General features: G+C 60.0%; 1 protein-coding gene and 1 long non-coding RNA gene across 2 annotated transcripts; both read left to right on the forward strand.

Moving 5' to 3' along the window:
* The first annotated feature begins 6,083 nt into the window (after positions 1–6,083).
* On the forward strand, positions 6,084–20,786 carry AQP1 (aquaporin 1 (Colton blood group)). The gene is made up of 4 exons (XM_025464534.3): positions 6,084–7,748; positions 17,402–17,566; positions 17,822–17,902; positions 18,692–20,786. Exons 1-4 carry the CDS (start codon positions 7,359–7,361, stop codon positions 18,869–18,871), a joined length of 816 nt encoding a protein of 271 aa, XP_025320319.1. The 5' UTR covers positions 6,084–7,358; the 3' UTR covers positions 18,872–20,786.
* Positions 9,298–14,549, forward strand: LOC118350558 (uncharacterized). Its single transcript, XR_004804561.2, has 2 exons — positions 9,298–9,540; positions 9,635–14,549. It is a non-coding gene; the product is annotated as an uncharacterized LOC118350558 (long non-coding RNA).
* Positions 20,787–25,168: the final 4,382 nt, after the last annotated feature.

Below are 25,168 nucleotides of genomic sequence, written 5' to 3' on the forward strand. Positions count from 1 at the left end.
CTCCTCTCCACCATTTAAAGTCAGCTCCCCGAAAAGGAGAAAGGAGATGAGATGAGAGAGGCCCAGGATTATGAGCAGCACAGGTGGCAATAGCCATGAGCACTCAAAGGGGCCAAAGAGACTGTGCAGAGTCCCTGGAGTTCAGGGTATAGGCAACAGAAGCCACAGTGTACACAGCAGAGGAGGTGCAGGGCTGCTTGGCCACTGCGTGAGTCTGTATTTAGATGCATGTGAGGATATGCGTGCACTTGCATATGTCTGAGTATGCACACATGTTTGCATGTGTCTACATGTGTGTGCATACCATGTGTTAGGTAACAGATGCATATGCTGGGGTGCACCTGTGCACTGCCTGGGGGTATGTACATGTGTGTTCAGGCACATGCTGTGTATGTGTGTGCATACAGGTGAGCATGAAAGCCCATTCACTGTCAGGGGACAGCTGAGTCTATGTGGTGGCACCCTGGCTGGGTGTGACTTGGCAGGGGAAGGCAAGAGGGATGGAAGATTCATCAGCCCAGGAATATGCTTTACTTACTGGAGAGGTCAGTCTGAGCTTAGCTGGGGCATGCTCATCTCTGTCGCTGCCCTGTGCCCTGCAGTCTAGCCACAGTGGTGGTGGTGGGGGATGGCTATGTCGGTCATCAGGGCCACATTATGACTTTTATGGACCCTGAGCTCTTTTAATTTCATGGGCCTCTCCCTCCATAAAAAATATGAAGAGCTGAATTTTACGACTGTGTTGATATAAAGATGAACATATTAATCCTGGTGGTGAGCTGTGAGCAGAGCTACTAGCGCAGAGGAACAATTTCTCTAAAGTTGTGGTACCCGCTGGCATTGAAGCAGTCCTGCTGTAGGGCCCAGCATGGAGCATGAGGCTGCATCTGGGCCGGCACCTGTTCCCACTCGAGGAACCCAGATGGGCTTTGCTTATGGAGAAAAGTCAAAGAAACCAGTGAGGCTTGGGCCCAGTGAAGCACCCAGCTTGTCCCAGCAGCAGGACCCAGAGGAGGCGAGGGCAACCCAGCACGAATGATGGGACCAAGGGGCAGCTGGGGCAGGATCCAGCAGCCGTGGCGGTTTTCGGGAAAGAGACCCAGCTGAGGAAGACGCAGTAGAGAGCGGTGGTGGCGGCTGCAGGACCCACAGGAGGGCAGTGAGGCCGGGGGCCCAGACGGCATGGAGGCATCCAGGAGAGGGGCCGGAGCAGGAGACAGAGCGTAGTCCCTGCTGCACCTGCTGGGAGCACCTGGACACTCCCTCTACGGACACCAGCTATAGGTGAGGGGTGGGGTGGGACAGGGGCAGGGTAGCATGGGAAATCTCAAAAGTTGAGCAGACCTCAAAGAGCCGTGGGGGTAGACACTTTGGGGACCACAGCATTGGTGGGGAGTTGACATGCCTTTACACTGGCTTGGGCCCTGCTTGGAGACAGAAACGTCAGGTCCGGGGGGTGGGGGCTTAGAAGGTCGGCCCCCTCATGGAACCTTTCTGGCTGCCGGGGGGTCTCTGGCTTCTTGCTCCAGGAAGGCACTTTTCTGAGTCCTTGCTGGAGTCCAGGGAGGAGATGGCCTCTCACCAAGCAGAGAAGAGAGGAGGAAGAGGCTGGGTGTGGCTAGCAGACCCGGCCTAGGCAGCAGTTAGGAGACCTCGACTCCAGTCCTGGCTCCACCCCGACCCACAGACCGACCCTGGGCATGTCATCTCGCCTCTCTGAGCCTCAGTTTCCCATGTGTAAAATGAAAGCATCAGAGCCAATGATAATCAGAGCCTCTTTTCCCAATCTCGATGCTTTATAATCTAAGAAGGCACAGACAGGAGATTTTTGAGGATGCAGGCAAGAAGGTAGGGGCCTGGAAGAGTGGGGTGGAAGCTGCAGTGGCAGCCAGGCCAGGGGAGAGGGGTGCGTGTGTGCCCAGGGACAGGAAATGCTCAGAAGTCACTTCTACACATGATGAAGACTTCCCTTCCGGGGACCCACACTGCCAGGGCTGGCTCTAGGCAGAGCCTTTGTCCAGCCTGGCAAAAACACCACCACCAGCATTTTCTGGAAGCGAGGGATGCTGCCCTCCTGGCCCAGCAGGGCCTCTTCGCCCGCAGGGCAGGGCTAGGGAAACCATGACTTCATTCTCTCTTCTCTCCTCCAGTCCAAGCAGAGTTGGGGGTGGGACAGGGGGCAGCCCTGTGTCCTCAAGGCACCCTCATTCAGGCCTGGGAGCCCGGCCCATTCTCAGATCCCTGCTCCCATCTCTGGACGTGGCGTGTCAAATGCTCATTGACCCTCGCAGGGCTGAGGGCAACAGTCCCCATCTTGTCTCTCTGGCTCCTCCTCTGCAGCATCAAGCAGGGGCTGTTGCTGGAGAATTGGTAAAACATAGGAAATTCCACTTTCCAGAAATAGGCTTGACATCGCAGCTCCCCCTGCCCCGACACACACGCACAACGAGCCACAGTGCAGCTCAGGGAAGGCGGTGAGAGGAGAAGTAGCTTAGAAAGCTCCTAAATTGTTTTGCCTGGTGGGTTCTGGTGGCCCTGCTAAATCCGGTTTTGATTTAAGGGGGATCGTGTGACACCTAAACGGGCAGGAGTCCTCTGTCAGACAGGGAGGAATTCACGGGCTTTGAGAGGTGGGTGCTGGTCTCTCGGGGGAACCGGATGCCCTCTGGATCATCCCCCAGCACACTGGGCCCAGAGCTTGGCTCTGCTCAGGCCTCGGCGGGCAAGGAGGGAGACGACCCCAGCCCTGTGCTCTAGCCTGGCCTCACCCGCTCGGGGCCATCAGGGGACAGGTGGGGGCAAGTAGTGGGGCTAGGCTAGGTTAAGGCATGGCCTTAACCTCCACAGTTACCGTGGAGGAGGCCGGGGGAGGCCGGGCAGCTGGGAAGGGGCAGGAGGGAAGGTGCCCGGCAGGAGGAAGCGTGTACAGGTGAATATCCAGGAACAGCGAGCCTGGAGGCACAGGGACCCTTGTCTGGAGTTGGGAAGGGGTGGTGGTGAGCGCAGAGCCTTTGGGACTGGGCTGAGGAGGGTGGGGAACATGCTGTCCTCTTTTTGGTCTCTGAGCTCTGGACCTGGATCCTTCCTCTGCTGCCCCGGGCTCAGGGGTGGGGGGCTGGCCGAGGCCCCGGGGAAGGGTGGCTCCACACTAGTGCCAAGTCCTGGCCCTGGCCCATGCCTCCCTGGCCCGTGGCTCCCTGGCAGTGGTGGTGGTGGCGGGGGCGGGGGAGCAGGCCCCATCTGTGCAGCCAAGAGCCAGGGCTGGAAGGTCCTAGATCAAGGGCAGGGGAGGGATGCGCTGAGCACCCTGTTGAGGGGCATTGCTGGGAAAAGGCATTCTGTTATTTCTCACCCCCTCCCCAGGACCTTGTCCTGTCTTCCCACCCTCCGTTAGCGCGCTCTGCCTCCGTTCAGGAAAGCCTGAGCGATTCTGGAAGATTCATGCAGCCTGCTGGTGAGCTGGTGGTGACTGCAAGGTCTTGGCCAGACTGCTATCAGAGGGCCCTTCCGCCTCAAACTCCATCTTCCTGGTGGGCCTCCCGGAGGGAATGAAGTCATTGTTTCCCACGACCTGGCCTGGGGGTGGGAAATCCCTGCCCTGCCCGTAGGGAGGGTCCATCCCCCTCGGCCCCTCTGTCCTGTGCCCCACAGAAGCTTCTGGCGAAGAGACTGGTGGCTGCGGCCACGCCCGTGGGTGTCTTCTCCCCACACAGCCCGAGGTCCCACTCCTTAGCGTGCATCTGGGGATCTGTGCACCCATCTCTGGACAAAGCCTGAGGCTCTCCCACTGGATCCTGGCGGGGCTAGAGCCCAGACTGTCCTGGGAACAACCAGCTCCGACTGGAAAGTGGGTCTCGCCGGGCACGTCGGGAATAAGGCACATCTGGAAAAACGCTTTCCGAGACGGCTGCTCCAGGAGGGCCAGACAGTGCCCGGCCCGAGCGGCTTCGGGCCCCGCCCTGGGCTCGGAGCTGGGGGGTGGGTGGGGGCGGGCCCCTCTTATTTAGCCTGGCTCAGGCCCGCGGATCTGGTGGCTGGGCCCAGGCCGCTGCCCGTGGGAGGGACACGGAGCTCACCAGAGTCCGGCCGCAGCGGAGGAGGAGCTGGGAGGAGGTCGCACCCTGCCTCAGAGCCCAAGCTTCTCTGTGTGTCCCCTCAGTCCGTGCTTCCTTCCCCACCCACCCCTCACCGCACCTCATTACACAGAAAAGCTGCAGAGGGTCCTCCCACTTCTCCCCCCATATCCCCTGCCCATCCTGGGGCCTGGGTGCCTCAGTCCTGAACTTGTTACCGGGTTTCCAACTGGTACCTGGGACCATCAGGGGCCTTTCCTGACAGCCAGAGAACCAGCCTGGGGTTCTGGGAATTAGGGGGTACTGAGTTCTAATCACAGCTCTGCTGTTCTTTGGCAAATCATTTACCATCGGAGCATCCCAGGGGTGTGGTGACGATGAGCCCTCACCAGAGGCTCTTTCCTTCCACCCTCCCTCCTTCCTTCTCTCTCTCTTCATTCCTCCTTCTCTCTCTCCCTTCCTTCCCTACTTGGGCAGGATTTGTGGCGTCCAGGGAGAGGAAGGTCATGGGCTCTGCGGCCTTCCTGGGGCGGGGGCTCCAGCGGCAGGCCTTCTCCCTTCCACACTGAAATCAGCAGGTCGTGGCTACACAGGCCCCCTTGCTTTGTGGGAGATGGTGGGTGAGTAGGTGGGCATTACTGCGGAGACCTCTGCATTCTGCTGATGGCAATGCCTTTGCCCGAGGGAACGGAACTCTACTGGTGTGTGGCATTCGAGGCAGAGGCCCAGCCGGCATGGGGGGTTGGCAGGAGATACTGTGGTTTTCTGGGGTGTTGTCCTGAGGACCCTCACGTCATCCTGAGATTGGCAGGTGCCTAATCTGCCCTGGCAAAAGCACTTTTGTCCCCCTGATCCTGCCCTGCTCCAGAAGGAGGTGGACCTCTGGCAAGTACACACTCATGCACATGTGCCCTGCACAGTGACAAGCTCCACTGCCCAGAGCGGGGGCACAGGGCCCGCAGGCTCATGCTAGACTGTAAACTTCAGGAGGCCAAGAAGCTGGGCTCGCTGGCATGTGGCCGTCTCCCCAGTGCTGAGAACAGGATGGCACAGGACACATGCTAAGTAAATATTTGGTGAATAAATTAGTACATCCCACGTGACTCTCATCCTCGTGCATAGTGGCACATCGAGCATCCTCAGCTACGTGGGCCCTGACCTGGCCCGTGGACCCTGTCGCTGAAGCCGCAGCATGCCCAGGCTCCTGTTGCCTCTGAGATGCCATACCCCCCACGCTGGCCTGAGTCCCCTGGCCCTTGTGGGTCTAGTGCCAGGCCTCGGCCTGCTGCCTCCAAGCTGAGCCCTCAACTCATCCCCCACCAGCTGGAGGGCGGGGACAGACGTGGGCCCCATCAGGGCCAGGAAGCTCAGCGGACAGGATCCTGGACACTCTGAATGCCCAGGGCCAGGGCGTGAAGGAGGCTCCTGGGGCGTGGACAGCGCAACAAGTGCTGCCCAGAAGAAAGGAAGTGGAGGAGGTTCTGGGAAGTGGCCCCGTCTGGCTGGGTCCCTCTCTTGGATGGTTAATAAGGCACACATGACCTCTGGCCGCTGGGGCTTTCGGAGCACGCAGGGCTCACCGGCCACCGTACGGACTCCCTGCCTCGCATCCACTCCATCCTGTACTTACAGGCACTCAAGTGTACTTAGGTGGCCACAGCTACGCCACCTCCACCCCCGGTGGGCCTCCTGCTCCCAGCGAATCCCAGGCTGATCCCTGGTGGCTGCGGTGTGCACTGCAGGGTGTGCACTGCGGGTGGGCTCGGGAGGGAGCCGTAAGGGCCACAGGCTCATCCTGGCCCCGCCCCGGGCGCGTGCAGAATTCAGGGATGTCCTTCCCCGGCTGGGCCTCGATCTGCCAGCTGTAAAATGGGGAGACGCCAACACAGCCGTGGGGGACCGGGGAGGCGGGCGGGAGGTGGGAGGAGAGGCCCAGAGAGGGCCGCTCCCTCCCGGGCCTGGCCTCGCCCCCTCCCGGCCCCGCCTGGCTGCTCTTGCCCTCGCTGCACACCGACTGGGCAGGCGGCCGGCAGGAGCCCCCTGCCTGGGGGAGTCCGGGCGCCTGCACAGCTTACCGGCTGCTGTCGGGCCTCTGGCTGGCGGCGTGCAGGGCAGGGGCTGGGGGCAGGGGTCTGCGGGCCGGCCTCTTCCCCACCCACCCCACCTTTCCCCTCTTGCTTCGTGCCTCTGCTGGTTCCAGTGGCGTCTCCTCTGTCAGGTTTGTCTCTTCCCCGTCTCTGCTCCCTGGCTGTCTCTCCTCCTCAGCCTGGCCTGAGATCTCGCTCGTCTCACTTGCCCTTTGACTCTGTCTCTCTGCCTCTCCCTTTGTCTTGTGTCCTCTCTCCTTCTCTCGTCTCTGCCTCCGTCTCCAGGCTACCTGGCCATTCCTTCCCTCGCCCCCTGGGGTCTGCCAGCATGCAGCCCTGGAGAGGAAAATCCTGAACTGCCTCTGTTTTCTCCACCTGCCCTGCTATCGTTGGTTCTAATTGCTTCTGGAGCAATGAGGGCTCCCAGAGTGGCTACTTGCCTATCTCGGGCCTGCCCTTGACCACAGAGTGCGGGGTGGGCCACCGACAAGCTCTCCGTGCCTCCTAATGCCTCTGTGTCCCCATCAACTGGGCCTGGCCAGTGGTGCTGGGCCCCTGGGGCATCCCTAAGGTGACATCTTGTAGCCAGGCCTGGGCCAGGGTGTGGGAGACCCAGAATGCCCCTGGGGACCCCTGGACCCGTGCTGTCCAGAATAACGCCACTCCGGGATGGGATGGGATGCCGGGCGAGCAGGATCATGGTGCCCCACTTCTCGGGAAGGCAAAGTCCACCTGCGGAGTCCAACCCACCCACCCTGCACCATCCAGAGCTTCTGGCTCTGCCCATGGACACCCCTGAGCTCCGCACATAGGGCGGGGACACCTGGATTTCTCTGGCCCCCTGAGTGGGGCCAACTTGGAGGAATTTCCCAAAGCCTATTAGAGCAGTGGCTGCCTCCCGCCTGCCTCCTCGGGCTGGGCAGGGCTGAGGGCGGAGGGAGAGAGGGAGGGAGGGGGGAGAGGAGGGAGGGAAAAAAGTTGGCAGGCCGACAGCAGAGCTGTGTCTGCATCCATCGCTGAGAGGAGGCCCGTGAAGTGCGGGGCGGGCCAGGAGCAAGGAGAGGCCTTCCTCCCTTTGTGCTCCCCCCCCTCCTCTCCTCCCCCCGGGCCCTATAAATAGGCCCAGCCCGGGCTGTGGCTCAGCTCTCGGAGGGAGTCGAGCACCAGGCAGCGGTCTCAAGCCAAGCCCCCTGCCAGCATGGCCAGCGAGTTCAAGAAGAAGCTCTTCTGGAGGGCGGTGGTGGCCGAGTTCCTGGCCATGATCCTCTTCGTCTTCATCAGCATCGGTTCTGCCCTGGGCTTCAACTACCCGGTGAGGAACAACCAGACAGCAGGTGCGGCCCAGGATAACGTGAAGGTGTCACTGGCCTTCGGGCTGAGCATTGCCACCCTGGCCCAGAGCGTGGGCCACATTAGTGGCGCCCACCTCAACCCAGCTGTCACGCTGGGGCTGCTGCTCAGTTGCCAGATCAGCATCCTCAGGGCTGTCATGTACATCATCGCCCAGTGCGTGGGGGCCATCGTGGCCACCGCCATCCTCTCGGGCATCACCTCCTCCCTTCCGGACAACTCCCTCGGCCGAAACGAGGTACGTGGGGTGGCCCCAGGTGCTGGGCTCTGGAGCAGAGCACACGCGGCATAGGTCTCATCCTCACCCATTGTGCAGATGGGGACACCGAGGAGCAGAGAGGGCACGAGCTGGCTGGAGGTCATGAGGACTTGGGGCTGGAACTCAGCTACACCTGCAGCCCAGAGCCCGTTTCCTACCAGGCACCGTGGGAAGCCGAGACCCAGAGAATAATAGTCTGGCCAGTGTCCCCTGCAGGCGTCTATCGTGGGGAATCAGCTCTGGAGGCAGCTACCAATTGTGGGGACAGCAGCTCCTCACCCCTCGGCTGTAGCTTCTAGGTCTCCACTCTGCCCGGCCGGGGCAGCCAGCTCCCTCTTCCTACAGCCTGGACCCTGGGGACACGCTGCCCGCTGTCCCCAGCCCCCCGAAGCTGGGTGCCTGGCACATTGGCGCGGGTCAGCAGCTGCATGAGCAGGACCCATGGGTGGCCACACGGACCCTCAGCCCGCCCCATATTCACACAGGTCCCCAAACAAACTGCCTTCAGGGAAAAAGCCCCTCCTGCTCCTTGGTCCCCGAGAGTTAGATGAAGCTGCGGGGCAGCGGGGGTGCGGTGGGGGCAGGTGAAAACATTCTGGCTGGTTTGCAGGTGGTTTTCCTGGATTACAGTAGGGGTGGTGGCCAGGGTGGGGACATCTCGCCTCCCGTCTGGGCTCCACTCTCTGTCGCCGGGCACCGTGAGGTGTGGCACGTGTGTTTGTGTGTGTGAACGGTGTGTGCACGTGGATGCTGGCATGGGTCTCCGGGCTTGTGTAAGCTGTGCGCTCCCGTGGGTCTGCGAGTGTTAGTGCAGCCGTGTGAGTGGGCGGCGGGGGCGGGGGGCGGTGAGTGTGTACCTGTGCATGCCCATTGCCCCTGGCCCCAATGGGGTCTGGGCCGGGGGCACTAATGGTGAGCAGATGTTGGTGAGTGGGTGGCAGGCTGCTGCAAAGAATTCCTCCCGGGCCGCTTAGCACAGCTAATTGGCCGTTGGCGGCAGTTGCCTGCTGTCGCAGACCTGGGCTTTTCCAGACCCTCGGCCAAGTGCAAACTCAGACCCAGCCCGGGGCCACCGCGGCGGGGGGAGGCTTGGCCTGAGAGAGGCTGAGGAAGGCTCGGAGGGTGCCTTCCCGGGACAGGGGAGTGGCGCACGAGCACACGGGAGGAACCAGATCTGCAGAATCGGGGCTCGGGGCCTGGGCAGGGCAGGCGGGGGCAGGGACCGGGAGGGAGCCAGCCCAGGGCCCCAGAGACCGCGGCCCGGGATTACAGCGATTGTTGTCCCGCTTCCCAGCCAAAGTTCAGATCCTGGCGCTGCAGCTGCGGGGAGGCTTGGTAAGGCCTGGTGCAGAGGGCAGCTGGCGAGGCCTTGGCTCGGGCTGGGGGGGATTAGCACTTCTTGTGTCACAGTGACACCTTACCCGGCCCCCTCGCGGAGCCAACCGCTGCTCGGCCCAAGATTGAAGATTAGCCCGCGGGCTGGAGTTTAGACTTTAGTCGAAGAACGTGGTGGCCGAGGTGGGTGGAAGGGACGAGAGCTCCGGCAGGCTCTCCAGAGGGCAGGGCCAGGTGACCCCGGGGAGTGCCCCCCGGGTGGGGTCAGGTTCAGCCGTGGCCGGCTCGGTGGGCAGGGCGGGCGGTGGCGAAAAGGTGCCCGTTGGGGAGGGGTTGAATGTCCGCAGGCCCCTGCCCTGTCTTGACCCTCCTTCTCCAGGGACAGGCAGGACAGGCATCTGTGGGCAGACGTCGCGTTCTGACTCGGGCATCACGGGTAGGTGCCGGGAGGGTGGCCGCCTACCGTGGCATCTTCGTCTGGCCGCAGCCTGCTCCAGTGTCCCTTCCCTGCCCCGGCCTCCGTTTTGCAGAGTCGCCCAGATGCCTGGCTGGGCCGTTGGCAGCTGGGGGAGATAAAGGGACAGGCTCCTGCCGGGGACAAGCACGCCGGGCTCACGTCCTGTCTGCTGCTAACCTGTTGCGTTTTCCTGGAGCTGAGGATCCTGAGACTCCAAGAAGGAACCTAGGTCTTTATAGATATTTCCTGGCCCCTCCTAAACCACCAGCAAGCTCACTCTGGGGACTTGTGTTTATCACCCTTCCCAGGAGGGTCTGGCTAAGAGGAGCCCACGGGGGGCCTCGCTGACCATAAGATTCCTGAGTGTTGTGGTGGGGTGCAGGCACTGTCCTGTCTACACCAGGGAGGTTTGGGGTTCCAAAGTCTGGGCCTAGAAACAGAAAGCATCTCTCCCAGGGCTCCTGTCAGACGCTGGACCTGCGATGTGAAGGCATCTGAAGTTCCTGGCAGGTGGCCCTGATGCCTCAAGAGAGGCAGAGACCGGTCTCTGCAGCAAGTGACACACTTTTTCCCCCAGGCTCAGAGGGAGGCTCCCACAGCCCCTTGGGCCCTGGGCCCCACCCTGGCCCAAATCTAGGTGGAGACCTTTGTTGGCATGGAGATTCCTCAGAAAAATAGGGAAAGAGGAGGCAGGAAGCGGTTGGGGTGAGTCAGGGGGTGTCCCCCGGGGGCATGGTGGGGACAACTTTCTTCTCACTGAGTCAGGGCTTAGGATACGCCCTGGAGAGATCACGGGCCTCTGTCCAGCCTGGAGGATCCCGGGTGGTTCTAAGAGCCAAACCTCGATTTTGACCCAAAGTGAAGAGTGTCGGAGGCAGGGGTCGGTGGCCCCGTCTGACCCTGCCCTAGCCAGAGGCTGACGCGCTTCATGCCAGCAGCCTAGCCTGTGTGGCCCAGTCCATGTGTGAAACAGGGACCGCAGGGCGTGGCTGGGCGCTGGGAAACGAAAGACGCTCATAGCCAGCTCTCTTATTCTTCTCCTGACTCCCTCACCCATGCTCCCTGTTAACCAGACTGGGGCCGCTGGGGGCCCCCCAGGGGCTGAGTCAACCAACCAGCTCCCTACCCCTGGACCGACCAAGGCCCCTGGCGGGGAAGATAAGCCCCACGCACAGCTGCCCGCGATATGGGGCAGGAGGCAGTTGTGATAAGAGGTGTCAGGGCGGAAGAGAACGTCTGCTTTTGAGCAATGGGGAGGGCCAGGAAGGCTTCAGGGAGGAGGTGCCACAGGAGCCTGAATGGCCCAGGAAAGGGGCTTCCAGGCGGAGAAAGGGTGTGAGCACAGGCAAGGTGGCAATGGGAGGTCAGGGTGGCCGATGGGTGGGGGAACCCGTGGGAGGCTGCGGCTCTGGAGAGTGGAGGGCTGGGGTTCGGGCCAGGGTCTCCCTGTGTCCTAGAGGGGACTGGATGCCTGGCGGTCCCCCAGCCGGTGATTTCAGCACCACCCCGGCAGGGGGGTGTTGCGGGCTCAGGCCTTCTCTCTTCGGGGTCTTCTCTCAGCCCTGCTGATTCTGGGCCTGAGCCTGGGGACCGCTTCTCTCTGCTACATCGGGGCCTGACCTCAGCCCTAAACTCTCCCCTTCCTCAGTTTCCTGAGGCTCGGTTTCCCCAACCACAGGGTGGGCGGGTCGTCCCTTCCCTGTTGGCCCCTGTCGCCTACATGGGCCCCGAGTTCTTCCAGGGTTGAGGGCCCCCCGCTCCCCGACCTCTGCAGCCTCCTCCAGGGCTGGGGTGGCTTAGGGAAAGGAAAGCCAGTTTTCAGATGGACGTGCCCGGAGAGGGGGCTGGGGGCTGGGTGGTGTGCCATAGCCGGGACCTATAATTACTGTTTCCAGCCAGAACCAGATGAGGGGGAGGGCGTAGAGAGGCAGGAGCTTTGTGGTGGAGACTTCCCTCACCACGGAAAATTCTGAGGCAGTTTCCCCTGTGAGGGCCCTTGGAGCAGCCTCGCCAGCCCTATGCGGCCCACCCCAGAGCTCGGCCCTAACCAGGGCTCACTCTGGCAGCCCCTGCTCTGAAAGCGCAATGCCCTGCGAGGGGACGTGCCCCGCTGGAGCGCTCAGTCTGCGGGGACTCGCCTCCCCGCCCCGGCCCCCAGGGCACAGCCTCCTGCTCACACTGCTCAGTGCGGACGACTCCATGGAGCACCCCCACCCAACCTGAGCTCAGCCCGAGTGCTCCCCACTTTCTCTGGGGCCCCACCCAGTGGGGGTTCCTTCAGCATTAGCCACCAGGGCTTCCCCCAGGCGGGTCAAACTTGCCTCATGCCCACACTGTGGGGACTGGCTCAGGGAAGCTTTCCCGAAGAGCCCCCTGTTTTTGCTGGCGGTGCCTCCCTGGGGGCCGTGGTCCCTGCCCTCTGGAAGCACCAGTGGGTCTGGGGTCTCCTGAATGGCCAGGTCTGAGTCAACACGCTTGCAGGTGTGGGGAGGAAAATGTCATGGCCATTGTCCCCCACCAGCCAGGGCTCCTCCCCGGAATGGTGTTGGGGGACGCTCCTTGCCCCACACTGGTGCTTAGGGGGATAAGCAAGGGACTGTCTTCATATAACCAAGGAGCTGCAGTTCTGTGGAGTTAAAACCCCCAACTCAAAAGATGGCCAAAAAGACTAGAAAATGCCCCATTCCCATGAGCAACTCCTCTCAGGGCCTGAAATCCCACCCCTTGGGCAACTAGAGAGGAACAGATGTCTGCTCGGTGCATGGAGCAGTTTGTATCTGGGGAGGGGCCACAGAGGGCCCACAGGCTCCCTGTCCCGGGGGCGTGCACAGGTGACCTGTCCACCGCTGGCCGCTCTGGGAGGGAGGACCTGTGACAGGCTGTGGGCCACACTGAGAGCCCGGTTCAGATGGCTCTGTGGGGACCCTGGCTGGGAGGGCGACAGCAGGTCCTGGGGACTGGGGGGCATCCCGGGTTACCGTGCGGGCCAACGCTTCCATTTTACTGATAAGGACACAGAGGCCACCGGGGCACTGAGATTGTGCGGTTGCATAGCAGATCAGGGTAGGGCAGGCCCATGCCCCCAGCCTGCCGCCCGGCCCTAGCTTCTGCACAGGCTCTCTCTCTCTCTCTTTCTCTCTCTCTCTCTCTCACACACACACACACACACACACACACAAACATACACGCACGCACGCACAGCACCTGGGCGCACACACAGGTCCCCGTAGAGCCACTCAGGCCCTGCGGTCCTAGGAGGGTGGCGGTAGGTGCTCCTCAGTGGAGGCTCTTCCTTTCCCTGGCAGGAAGATGGGGTCTGCCCTGGAGCAAGGAAAAGAAGGAGGGAGGGAAGGAGAAGCCATTGCTTTGTGTATTGTTCCTTGCCAGGAAGATGAAGTAGCTTCTGGGAGCCAATGAGGGCCCTTTGAGACCTGCAGCTGGCTGGCTGTCCCTCAAGGGGACGTCCTTCCCTTCCCTCCCCTGCCCCTCTCCGCAGGCAGTGGTGGCACCTGTGTGTAGCTGTGCGATGCCAAGGGACAGGATGGCACACCCAGAAGTGCCACCAGACACGCAACATGGTCAGGCAGGGCCACATTCCACACAGAGACACCCCCTCCCAACCCTGACACACAGAGACGACACCTGTGTGATCAGGATTCTCAGAGACAGGTGGGCCACTAGGGCCCATACACGACTAGCTTGTCTGGGTGTCCACATGGGCTGAGAGAGAGAGCAGATATTCTCGAATTTGGGGTGCAGGGCTTTACTTATTTTCCTTACATCAAGCTTGGTAATCAGGTGGCTCAAATCCTCCCTGTTGGCGCTCTTTATATTGTCTGACTGCTTTAGTCTATCTGTTTCTAAGAGAGGGGTCGGTAAACTCTTTCACGCTGGTGGAGGATTGATCAGATTCGCCTTAAAACTGTCAATTTTTGTCATTTGGGGGAGGCTGTCTTGTTTGGTGCTTATAGGTTTAGAATTCATGCAGCTCTTTGGTAGACTTTTCGTTCAATTATGATGCAATAAGCCTCTTAATGTCTAATGAAAAAGAAAAGGAGAGCATCCCACCTGGACCCATAGGATCAGCCCCAGATCCTGCAGATACCAATCTACAAAGATCCACAGAGGCGGGCAAGGGCACGGCTACCCAGAGGTACCTGCACACAGGAACACCTAGGAAGGGGTGACACGAGGGACCCACTAAGGTCCTCCTCGCTGTGAGTGCTGAGTCCTGGAGGCAGTGGGCGAGCAGGGCAGGCTTCAATGTCTCCCTTCCCCTGTTCTTCAAAACTGGATGCTCAGAGTGCAGCCAGGCTTGGTTCTGGAACCTGCTGTTCCCCAAGGGTGGGACACCAGGGTGCCCAGGTTCTGAGTGGGGGCCCTGGGCCTAGGGAGCTACCTTGGTCATTCTGCCCATGGGCAGCAGGGATGGGTCGAGGCGTACTGTCTAGAGAGGTTGGCCCTGCCATGTACACAGCCCCTGCCCCCGCCGTGCTGGAGCCTGGGTCACACTGGCAGCTATAGGGTCATCTTCCACTCGCTCCTCAGTCCCAGCTAGGAACAGCCAGGTCCCTTGGCTGGACCTGTAGATAGTCAGGATCTTTGGCTGGGACAAGGATCCTGGCTTGCTTTTCTTTTCTTTTTTTTTTTTTTTATATTTATTTATTCATGAGAAACCCAGAGAGGGGGGGAGAGAGAGAGAGAGAGAGAGAGAGAGAGGCAGAGATACAGGCAGAGGGAGAAGCAGGCTCCATGCAGGGACCCTGATGCGGGACTCCATCCTGGGACTCCAGGATCACGCCCTGGGCCGAAGGCAGGTGCTAAACTGCTGAGCCACCCAGGGATCCCCAGATCCTGGCTTTCTTAATTCCTCCTGGGGACTCAGCCTCCTCATCCATTATCTCACAGAGGCTTGCATGGGCTGCCCCATAAGACCCACAAAAACTAATGACGGCCTGTGGCCTCCCAGCCAAAAAGCAAGTAAACCAGCCCTGAACCCAGAAAGCTTCCTCTAAACAGGCTGCCTCTAAACAGGGTGGAAGTTCTAGAAAATTAGCATTATCTACTACTTTGGTCACTACCCAGCTAGTATCCCCTCTGAGGTCTAGGCAGTGAGACAGGAAGGTCTGTCCTCGCCAAGCTGCCAGGCCGGGGGTCCGAGGTACCCACAGAAAAGGCAGGAGGCTTACTTCCCTGCAAGAGTTGCAGGCAGTCAGTGACAGTATGATGACATAGCCGCAGAAAGTTCCAGCCAGGGGCCGGAGGAAGCTTCTTGGAGTTGGTGGGGTTTGAACTGGGCCTTGGGCGTGAGCTTACTTGGGTAGGATGTGAAAATGGAGGACTTGCTTCTTTCTGATGCTTCAGGTTCCATGTGGGGACTATTCTGTGGTTCACACTTGTATTCATAAAACTGATTGTTTTGTTTTGTTTTTGAAGGGGGCTTAAGTAGTGACCTATAAGACCTGGATGTGCAAACCCTGGATGTGCAAACATATACATATATATTTTAGTATTAAGTGGCCACAACTGAGATTAGCCCTATTTAAGCAATTGCTTCAAATTTAACGGATTATGCACAGTAACATGTTTTGAATTTTTACCTGCTTTTTCCTGGACGTCAAGTTTCAACAGACCCCTAACTATCCCTCTCAGTTCTGAATTATCAAGTCTGGCCAGATGTAAGTCACACAAGTGCATTGGTGGTCAAAAGAGAAGCGGTCAGTAGACGCTGAAGCAATCGGGGATGCTTCCTAGTGGTGGTGGTGGTGGTGAGGGGTTTTAGGAGAGGAAGTTCGCCAACCCCATGCGGTTCTGAGCTAAAGGCTCTGGGTGGTCAGGAAGGGGTTATAACCCAGGGTTCCCCGGGGAAGGTGGAACCCTCTCCTCTTCCTGTGGACTCAGAGTGCTGGCCATGGCATTGGCCCCCTTGTTCTGCTCACTTTGCATGAAAACCTGTGCCTTTGGGCAAAGCAGGGGCTGGGGTACTCAGACCTGGTTAAGAACTGAGGGAGGAGATGAGCTTGCCCAGGCCACGTCTGTGAGACGGTGGCGATGGGGGAGGATAGGCGGTAGGAGCCACGTAGAACCAGGCCTGGTTTCAGGACTCCCACCCACGAGCAATGAGGCTGAGCCTGGGGAGCAGAGGAGAGGGAGCAAGAAGAGGAGTGTGCGGCAGGTGTGAGGGTGACTGGCATCTGTACAAGTCGGCCCTGTCTCACCGGCCTCTCCTCCACAGCCCGTCCTGGCTCCAGGCAGGCCTCACTCGGGTCTCCACAACCCTATGCAGGGTCCTTCCCCTTCCGCTTGTCCCCCTCCCCACCCATCCTGGGAATAAGGTGAGAATGAATCAGAACAAAGCCACAACTGTCCTGGTCCCTCCCACCTCTGCAGCCCTTCCCAAACACTCCAAGACCCTCCCCACCCCCACTGCCTTTGAAACTCCAGCCATTCTGGAAAGTGGGTGGAGGAAAAAGCTATTTTACAGATGGGGGAAACTGAGGATCAGAAAGGCCATGCCGTGGCATCAGCAAGTCGGAGAGTCAGGACCTGAACACAGGGCTTCTGTCCCTATCACCCAACCTTGGGATGGGAAGAGAACTGGGCATTGCCCAGAGGGCTGGCCGGGCTGGGGGGTCACAGCTCTGGGGTCCGCCAGGAAAGGCCTAGAGCTAGGGCTGCCTCACAGGGGAGGGGATGTGAGTCACTTTCCCTGTGGCCCAGGACTGCAGACAAAAGCGGGAAGAGAATTGTTCTTATAAGATGGCCTCAAGGGTGGGGCTGAGAAACCTCGGGGGTGGGGGAGTGGGACGGAGGAAGGCCCCCCACCTAGGGTTTTATAAAATGCCCTCTGGCTTTGGAGGACCCCTCCTTCCCCCTTTGCCCCCGGGATGAGACTTCAAGCTCAGGCTCCTTGGGACACAGCAGCTCTGCCTGGGCAAGGCGGCCTACGTGGCCGCATCCGGGCATCTCTGCCAGTGGGTTTCTGCCCATGCGGAGCAGCTCCCCTGTGCGGGTGCACCTGGCCCCTGAGACCCCCCAAAGCGGAGGGTGAGGGGGCTCCCTGGCGAGGGGTCTCCCTGGCGCAGCTGCAGGGGGAGGAGGGCTCGGGTGACCTCACGGCAGCTCCCATTCCCTTCTTTTTCCATGAGTCATGTTTCTAAAAGTGGCCCAAGAGCAAGTGGCAGCCAGACGGTAGTGGCGGGGCGATGTGGCCAGGGAGAAGGAGGGGGCTGGTCCAGGAGGGAGAGGGAGGGGGAGACGGGGACGACAGAGAAGAAATGGGAGAGACGCAGAACCAGGGGACGTGGGGTGAGAGGCAGAGGGCCGGAGAGCAGGGGAGAGAGGCCCAAGGAGAGAGGCGAGGGGATTTCAGATGAGCAGGGTATGGGGGAGAATGTTCTGGACTTTTGGGGTGTGAAGCAATGTGTCCAGGTGGACCCTCGCACCATGTGCTCCGCTCCCATGAGCATCCCTGCCCGTGTCCTCCCACGCGTGGGGCTCGGCCCTTGCCTGGGGCACTCTGCTACCCCAAGGCCCTCGGGCCGGCTGGAGCCGGACGCAGATGCCCGGCCTCATCCCAGGCTCCCCTCGCCTCTGGGCAGAGCTGCAGGTGCAGGCAGGTACCGGAGCTGAGCTGGCACCTCCTCAAAGGTGTGGAAAGGGCCAGAGCCTGGTGTTGGCTGCCAGCAGCGTGTGCTTAGGTGGGCCTGGCCCCCTCTGGGCCTGCCGGGGGGCTGTTGTGATGGGCTCTGAGGGCACTGAGGTGCCTGGGCCTGGGGGGCCTGGGACACGGTCCCCACCTCACCTGCTCACGGAACCTTGCTGTCTCCCTTCCCTACAGCTGGCCCCTGGTGTGAACTCCGGTCAGGGCTTGGGCATCGAGATCATTGGCACCCTGCAGCTGGTGCTGTGCGTGCTGGCCACCACGGACAGGAGGCGGCGTGACCTCGGGGGCTCGGGCCCCCTGGCCATCGGCCTCTCTGTGGCCTTGGGACACCTGCTGGCGGTGAGTGTGGGGTCTTCCTGGGTGGGGACGGGGAGAACAGGGCCAGGCACCCTGTCATGGGCAGGGGGTGCAGGGGACAGGGTCCTGCTCTGAGAGGGCAGCACAGAGACCTCCTGACCATCTTTCTGGGTCAGTGTGCCCCCCTCTTTCGGGGTCTGATTGTCACCTCCTTGTCTGCTCCCTGTGTGTCACTGTGTCTCCTCTTCCTGTCTCTGCTTCTCTGGCTCCTGTGGCCTCCTGCCCTTGCCCTTGCAGATCGACTACACAGGCTGCGGTATCAACCCCGCCCGGTCCTTCGGCTCCTCGGTGATCACACATAACTTCAAGGACCACTGGGTAAGGGGGCGCAGGGATGTCCCCTGGACGTGGTGGGAAGGTTTGGTGCTGAATGGCAGTTCCAACTCCACCCTGCGGCGTCTTCTCCCATCACAGAGGCTCTGGGAGACAGACAAGGCCTGGAAATGGGGACAGCAAGGCCTGACATGGGGATGGTGGGGGGTCACACCTCAGGCCGGGAGGTCGCCTGCCCACATCCCAGCAGCGTGGCTGAGAGCGAGGCTGGACCGTGGCTCCGCCGCTTTCCCACTCGGTGTGACATGGACAGGCTGCTGGCCCTCCTGGTGCCTGCATTCCCTGAGTGGCAAAGTGGGGTGTCGTGGTGCCTCCCTCCCTCCCGGGGTGGCCTCTGGGACGAACGGCCTCACCACCTGTAGGTTGAGCTTAGCGCAGAGTCAGCGCTTGATGGATGTAGCGTCCTTAACCGCCAAGGTTTCTATTTCAGGCCACACTCTATCGAACCAGACACTCCTGTGGCCCTTCTGAAGCTGAGGAGGTTGGGGCAGGGGCCACCCTCAAGAAGGGGCTGGTCTAGTCACACCAGGCCCCCTGGGCTGGGGCACACAGAGGCGAGGAGCGGCCCACTACCAGAGCCCTGGCTTGGGCCAGCTCTGGGGTCACTGGCATCAGGACACTGGGGTTCGGCACTGCCTGCCCTAACACCAGGTGTGGGCGGGAGGGAGCCCGTGCTACAAGGTGGGGCGTGGGGGACGCCGGTCGTCAGGGCGGGTGTCCCAGGAGAGGAGGCCTTCCGTGGATGCCCTCTGAGCAGGCCTGCTCTGTTCCTAGATTTTCTGGGTCGGGCCGTTCATCGGGGGAGCCCTGGCGGTGCTCATCTACGACTTCATCCTGGCCCCCCGCAGCAGCGACCTCACGGACCGCGTGAAGGTGTGGACCAGCGGCCAGGTGGAGGAGTATGAGCTGGACGGCGACGACATCAACTCCCGGGTGGAGATGAAGCCCAAGTAGAGAGGCCCTGGCCCGGGCACCCACGCGGGGGTGGGCAGGGGCGGGCGGAGGGCGGGAGGGGTGCAATCACGTCCTAGACACTCTGACAAGCTGGCCAACGTCACTTCCCAACCAGTTCCCTCCGGAACTGCGTGGTCAAGCCTGGTTTGGGGCTGTTTCTATCACTTTCTTTCTCTTTCTCTGTTTCCTGGCCTCTGGGCTTCCTGGGAACCGACATTTACCAATCACTCACTCCCTTGAAGTCACAGAGGAAGTGAAAGAGAGGGACCCACCCTGCTAAGCTGTCCCCTCAGAGTGTGACGGAAGGTGTGCCAGAAAGTCCTTCTCATCCCAGAGTTGCTCAACAGCTCACCTGCTCCAGGTGTCTCGGGCCCCACTGTTACTGCTTTCTGCCTCTGGCCGCGGCCCTCCTTCTTCTCGAACACGCACTCTGCCCCCAAGGGTGCTTAGAGGGGAAGAGCCCCCGGGAGGTGCAGTGGTAGGGGGCAAGGGGCAGATGGGCTTCATTCTTGCAGGCTGGCCTCCAGCCCCAGCTCCACGCCCAGACTTGCTCCCTGACCTTGGGATCATCTGTTATCTCGGGGGCCCCAGTGACCCCATCTGTAGAGTGGCAGGGACAGGAGAGCTCTACGGGCCCGAGGCCTCTCTATTCTGTAAGCGTAGATACTCCATGCGTTCTAGAAGATGTAGTACGGACCAGCACCTCTTCTTCCACTTGCCCTGGTTCTTTCCCAAGTGCAGAGCCTTGGTTTACATCTGTGTGAACACACGGCCATATGCATACATGTTTCAAAGCAGAGATCAACAGACGGTCCAGGCCATGAGAGGCCCCTGTTGCCAGGAAAGCAAGGCTGACCCCTATGCCGCAGGGACAGGGTTGGCTCTCGCAGAATAATCCACAGGGAGCCCGAAGGAGGAGCACCCATGTTCCTTCACGGGGTTTTAGTTGGCCTTTCCCACCTATCATTGCATCATCTTGATCATCATTTCATTCTCTACTTCCTCCTGCCAGTGTAGACCTCGGTCATGCTCACGCAAGTGTGTGTTGGTTATCTGAAGCCCCAAGCCCAAGGACAGATGACCACGATGCAGATCAGCCCACAGAGGCAAATGTCCCTTGCTGGACCCTTAGCGGGGGGACGTGGTTTCTAAGCCCCCAGCTGATGCTGAGAGGCGAGGAGGAGCAGTTTCCCCCCTTATTGCTGAACTCCTGGCTGGAGGCATGTGGGGCAGGGGGGTGACCTGCCCAGGCTCCCCGTGTGACCCCAGGCCACAGCCTTCCCTTCTCGTTTGCCTGGATGGGACATTCAGCCTTGGCCTGATGAAGTAGCTACCAATACAGCCCACGGACCCCTCAGAGGACAGAGTCTGCTTTGGGGGCAGCTGTCTAGACGGTCTATTCAATCCCATCAGGGCCAGAGCAGGTCCCCCAGCATGCCCGTCGCCATGATGGTGACAAAACCCAAGTAACTCCATCTGCAGATTATCTGGAAGCAGCAGGACAACCAGGTAACACTTAATGGTCACCGACCCGTCATGACATCGACACACTCTCTTCTCCATTCCCTAGCAGGGACTTCTAGCTCATTTAACAGATAAGGAAACTGAGGTCCAATGTCCCACAGTGAGGTAACGACTTGGCCAGGCCTAGCAACCAAGGCCATGTCTCTGGCTACTCCCTGGACCACGAGACTGACCCCTCTTATTCCCAGCTGCTCGGTTTCTGCCTGCGTGGTGGTCAGGAGCCAGGAGGGGCGAGGCTTGTGCTGGAGGGGAGAGGGGGGCAGACCCGCTTCCTGCCTGGTTCTGGCTGCTGCGTGCCAGACCTTGCATCTGTCTCTCTGCATATATGTCTCTTTGGAATCGGAATTTCATTATATGTTAAGAAAATAAAGGAAAATGACTTATAATGTCATCTAGGCCTCCTGTAATTTTTCCTCTTTGGGTACCGCGTTCCTACAAAGGATCTCTGGGTTGGAGGGGAGATTGGTGCCATTCTAGGGACCCCCCCTTTGCCCCAAGGATTCCTGGTCTCAGTGGGTGGACACAGCCTCACCTCAGACCTCCACTTGAGCAACACGGAGTCCTGACCCTAACAGGGACCCTGTGAAAGAGTGTGAAAGACATGAGGGAAAGCAGGATGCAAATGTGACAGCCGCATCAACCCCTCTGCCCTCCTCAGAGCATGGCCCAGGGAGCACCAGGGGCTGCTTGGGGGTCTGTCCCTGTGTCTCTCCACTCCCAGTTCCGACCCCACCCACATCTGTTTTGGGTAATGGGACCCAAAGTTTGGGCAGGAGTTCACCCACCAGAACTGAGTGGGGTTATGTTGGGCACAGGTGACGCTTAACTGGCTTGCGAAGGGTGACCTGTGGTAGCTAAGCAAGGAAGAGCAACTTAGCCCCTTGAGACCTTGTGCCACCTCCCTTCCCCCCGCCCACCTCCCACTCCTGGAAGCAGGTACCACACCTCGAAAGGGTGTGTACTCTCCTGTGGAGAAGGAGTCTGTGGCTGCCCAGGGCAGAAGGCAAGAGAGGTCACAGCGGGCTGGCCTCTGCTTCGAGGGTGCAAAGTGCAAAGACCACTCTGTCTGCACCTGCTTTTCCATTTGTCCTCATGGTGTCTGGAGGCTGGTGGGGGCTGAACAAGGCTCTGTCCAGCCCTCTTGATCTCATATAACCCCTTCCCACTCGTGGCCTCCCTCAGTGTTGGCCTAGCTGGTGTGGTTGTCCACATTTGACAGAAAGGGAGATGGATACCCGAACTCACGGGACAAGTCTGTCAGGCTGAGACTTGCACGTAGGGTCCTGATACCCACTTCTCAGCCTACTGCATGCACACTTATGGCTGGTTTCTCAAAGCAGGGACAACCACATTGGGAAACTGAGTGCCCCATAACAGGGAACAGGCTCTACTCCCATTAGCGGGCCTGTCCCTTCCACAGAGGCCTAGAATCTGGGAGGCTCTGAGAACCACCAACCATCTAGAAATCTCATCAGGCCACAGGTGCAGCTATCAACACAGGTGTGGGCTGATCAGGGAAGGGGTGTCTGGGAGGGTCCTGGCGTCCCATCACTGCTCCTGGGAGACACATGGTTCCTGCCTCCCTCTGGTGGAGGCTGGCTGTTGGGAATGCAGAGGCACCCGGCAGGGCCAGGGGCTAGGTCACCCCAGCGAAGGCTGCGTCAGTGCTGTTGGGATAGGCTCTCCTCCTCCAGGATCCACCGGGTCCCCGTGAGAGGCAGCTCTGCTGTGTCCGCCCGTGCAAAGTGCCCCTCCACCTCCCAGGCTGAGGGCAGGCTGGCATGAGTGCAAAGTGATGTAGCTACACCCTGGGAACAGGATACGGGCTAGTCCACTGCAGCCCAGACCCGCCCGGGACAGTGAGCCAAGGCTCTCTTGCGCGGCCTTTCTTTGCTTATCTCCTGCTCTTGACCTCGTCCTCCCCGGTGTGAAGCCATCTCAGTCCCCACTATGGGCCCTGGCCAGCCCCACCTCAATCCTTGCCCTTCCTTCGCCACCCCTGGCCATCCAGGACAGAGCCTTTCTCGTGGATTATTTAGTTATAACTTCCAGAACCCTAGTGACAAGAGGCAGGACGGAAAGAAGAGATCAGGGAACCGGTGTTTCTTGAGCACTTACTTTGTATGAGACACTTCCCCGGGTCATCACATACAGACCTTCTGATCTTTGCAACATCCTTGGAAGGTAGAGGTAGATGACTGCCCCCATTTACAGAGGACACCGAGGCCCCTGAAGCTGAAATGATTTGCCCAAGGCCACACAGCAGGCTGGTGGCAGAAGTGGGATTTGAACCCGCTCCGCCTGGCTTCAGGGACTGGGCTCCTTCTACTATGCGGTGCGGGCCTGTTTTGTCATGACCTCCACGAAGCTCGGCTCTGGGCCAGCCTGGCAGTTGGTCTTCCTCGGCCCAGAGGGTGTCCGGAGGGAGAGGGAGCAGGAAGGGGAATGGATGGTGGGCTGGGGGGGCAGGCCTCCTGCACCAGGTGTGCATCTCATGCCGGGGCCAGCTGGACTCAGTGTCTGCTTGAGACGCACGGGCCCCGCCTGACCCCAGGCAGCTCCCCGGGGTGGCCCCACACTAGCCACCTGGGGCCCTCGAGGCCTGACTGCTCCTCCGTCTGGAGGAGGATCCATCCGGAGGAGGATGTCTGATAAACCTGCGTACCCCGAGGTTGCCCCCTCCCACCGGAGTAGGGTGAGAAGGGGACGGGCCATGCAGCACCCGAGGGAAGATGATGGAGGATGCAGGAGCCTCAGATGCCCTTTGAGGCCTGGGGGCATCGACTCCGGGGTGAGGCTGCCCCAGACTTCCTCCCATCTCCCTGTCGGCAGGGTTCAGTGCTTCTGGCACCCCAGCTCCCCAGGGTCAGCCCCACTCTGCTCCTGTTTTGTCCAGCCTAGCACAGAGAAGAAGTTAGGGGGGTGGGATGGTGGGGGAGCAAACTAGAACTGGAGCAAGGCTAGTGGAGCAACCAGAGCCCTTGTCTATTTTCTTCATCAAACTTTAACGGAGACAGTCAATTTCCTGGAAGATTCCATGACTCAGCCTTTGTCCCCTGGCTGCCAAGCATTCAGGTGACTCCACACGTGAAGTGCTTTGGTGGGGAGCGCCCATCACACACCGTTGCAGCTGGGTCCTTGCTGGGACTCCCCCCTCCTGTCCCCTGTGGTCCAACAGAGACCTGCTCTCGGAGGTGGCTCCGTGGGTCCGGAAGGCGGTGCCCTCTACAGTCAGCTCAGGAGGAAGCAGGATGTAATCTAGCAGCCATTGGATCCTAGAACATTCTCCCTTCATGAAACTCATAGGAGCAAAACGTTGTGTTTCCACAATTGTCCCACGGGTTCTGAGACCGAGGATCCCTGGCCCAGATTGCATGCTTTTCCAAAGCCCTTCTGAGGGAACGTCTTCCAGAGGCCCGTGAGGATGCCCAGATCAACCTGAGGTTGCCTGTATGCCACACATACGTATGACCTCATGCACTGGGTCACTCCGTTCTGGGTTTCTGAATATCCAGGAATCTGGGATCCTTGGACGCCCATAGTTTCCTTTTCATAGTTCCCCTTTTCCTCCAGGATCGAAGGGATTCTTCTTTCCAGACCCTGGAGGGGTGTTGAGTAGTCTATGGGAGAATTGGGGTCACCAGCAACTGCTCAGACATAAGTGCCATGAAGCCTCCATGGGGCTACTGGTCTGTCACTGGCCACAATCCCAGCATCATTATCCATCTCAAGAGCTCACGTGGGCTCAAAGAGGGCCCAGATGAAAGGGTGTGGCGGTCTTGAGGCAGCCATTTGACACTTGGCCCCAAAGACCATGGTGTCTCTCAGGGAATTGGCAGCTGCAAGGAGGGTTCTCTCCCTTTGGGGGTTCCCGGGCTGATCCTCAGCATCCTTGGAACCAAAGCCAGGAGCTGATCTGGAAAAGCACTGGAGGAACTGGTGCCAGGGGCCCCTGTCCTTGAGGTGGCTCGGCCATGTGCTGACCCATTGGGATTTTTCCATCACTCCTGGAGGTCACACCTTCACTGGTCAGGAGCCTCTCAAGGAGGGGGATAGTGATTAATGTTTTATGGACCAGCTGCTGGGCAGGACGCCTTGTTTTCTTTAGGTTTAGAATACAATGAAGACGATGAATGGAATTTGCTGTGAGCTGGGGGCCAGGGTGGGGTGATTCTTAGGGGCCCGAGGACCCGCAGGCGGTGATGACCACTGTCCTTCCCTCAGTGCTGAAGAGGGGGCAATTCGGAAGGTAGGAAAGGCTGCAGACGATGCAGACGATGCAGACGATGCCGGCAAGGCTTTTGCTTTCGGGGCCTGCATGCCCGGCCCTCAAGTGACAGTTGGGTCCCATCGTTCCCACCTTCGCCTTGGGCCCCGGTGTGCCGGAGAGCCCCTGGGGAAGTGTCCCCAGAAATGTTAATGAGCTCCTTCTGCTCAGGTGACTCTCCTTCATTCCACTGAAATCGCATTCTCTGCATATAGGATTCTGCTCATTTTTCTGTTCTTTCCAGCATATTGAGGGGGGACGAGGTGAGGACAGAGCTGACCGTCAGCCACGTGGGTCAGTAGCATCTCAGCACTTCTGAGCGACTCAAGTGCCCCTCCCCACAGCTGGCCTCCCTGGCTCCCCTGGGCCTAGCCCCCCTGGTACCTCTCCGATCTCCAGCACTTAAAGGTCAACGCTGTCATCCGCACGGGGCCTCACAGATCCTATTCAGGCCTGAAGTCTTGGGGTACTGCTGGTGGACTGCCACACGTGGCTGCTTTATATTT

The sequence above is a fragment of the Canis lupus genome, chromosome 14 (assembly GCF_003254725.2).
Source record: "Canis lupus dingo isolate Sandy chromosome 14, ASM325472v2, whole genome shotgun sequence".
NCBI classification, from domain to species: Eukaryota; Metazoa; Chordata; class Mammalia; order Carnivora; family Canidae; genus Canis; species Canis lupus.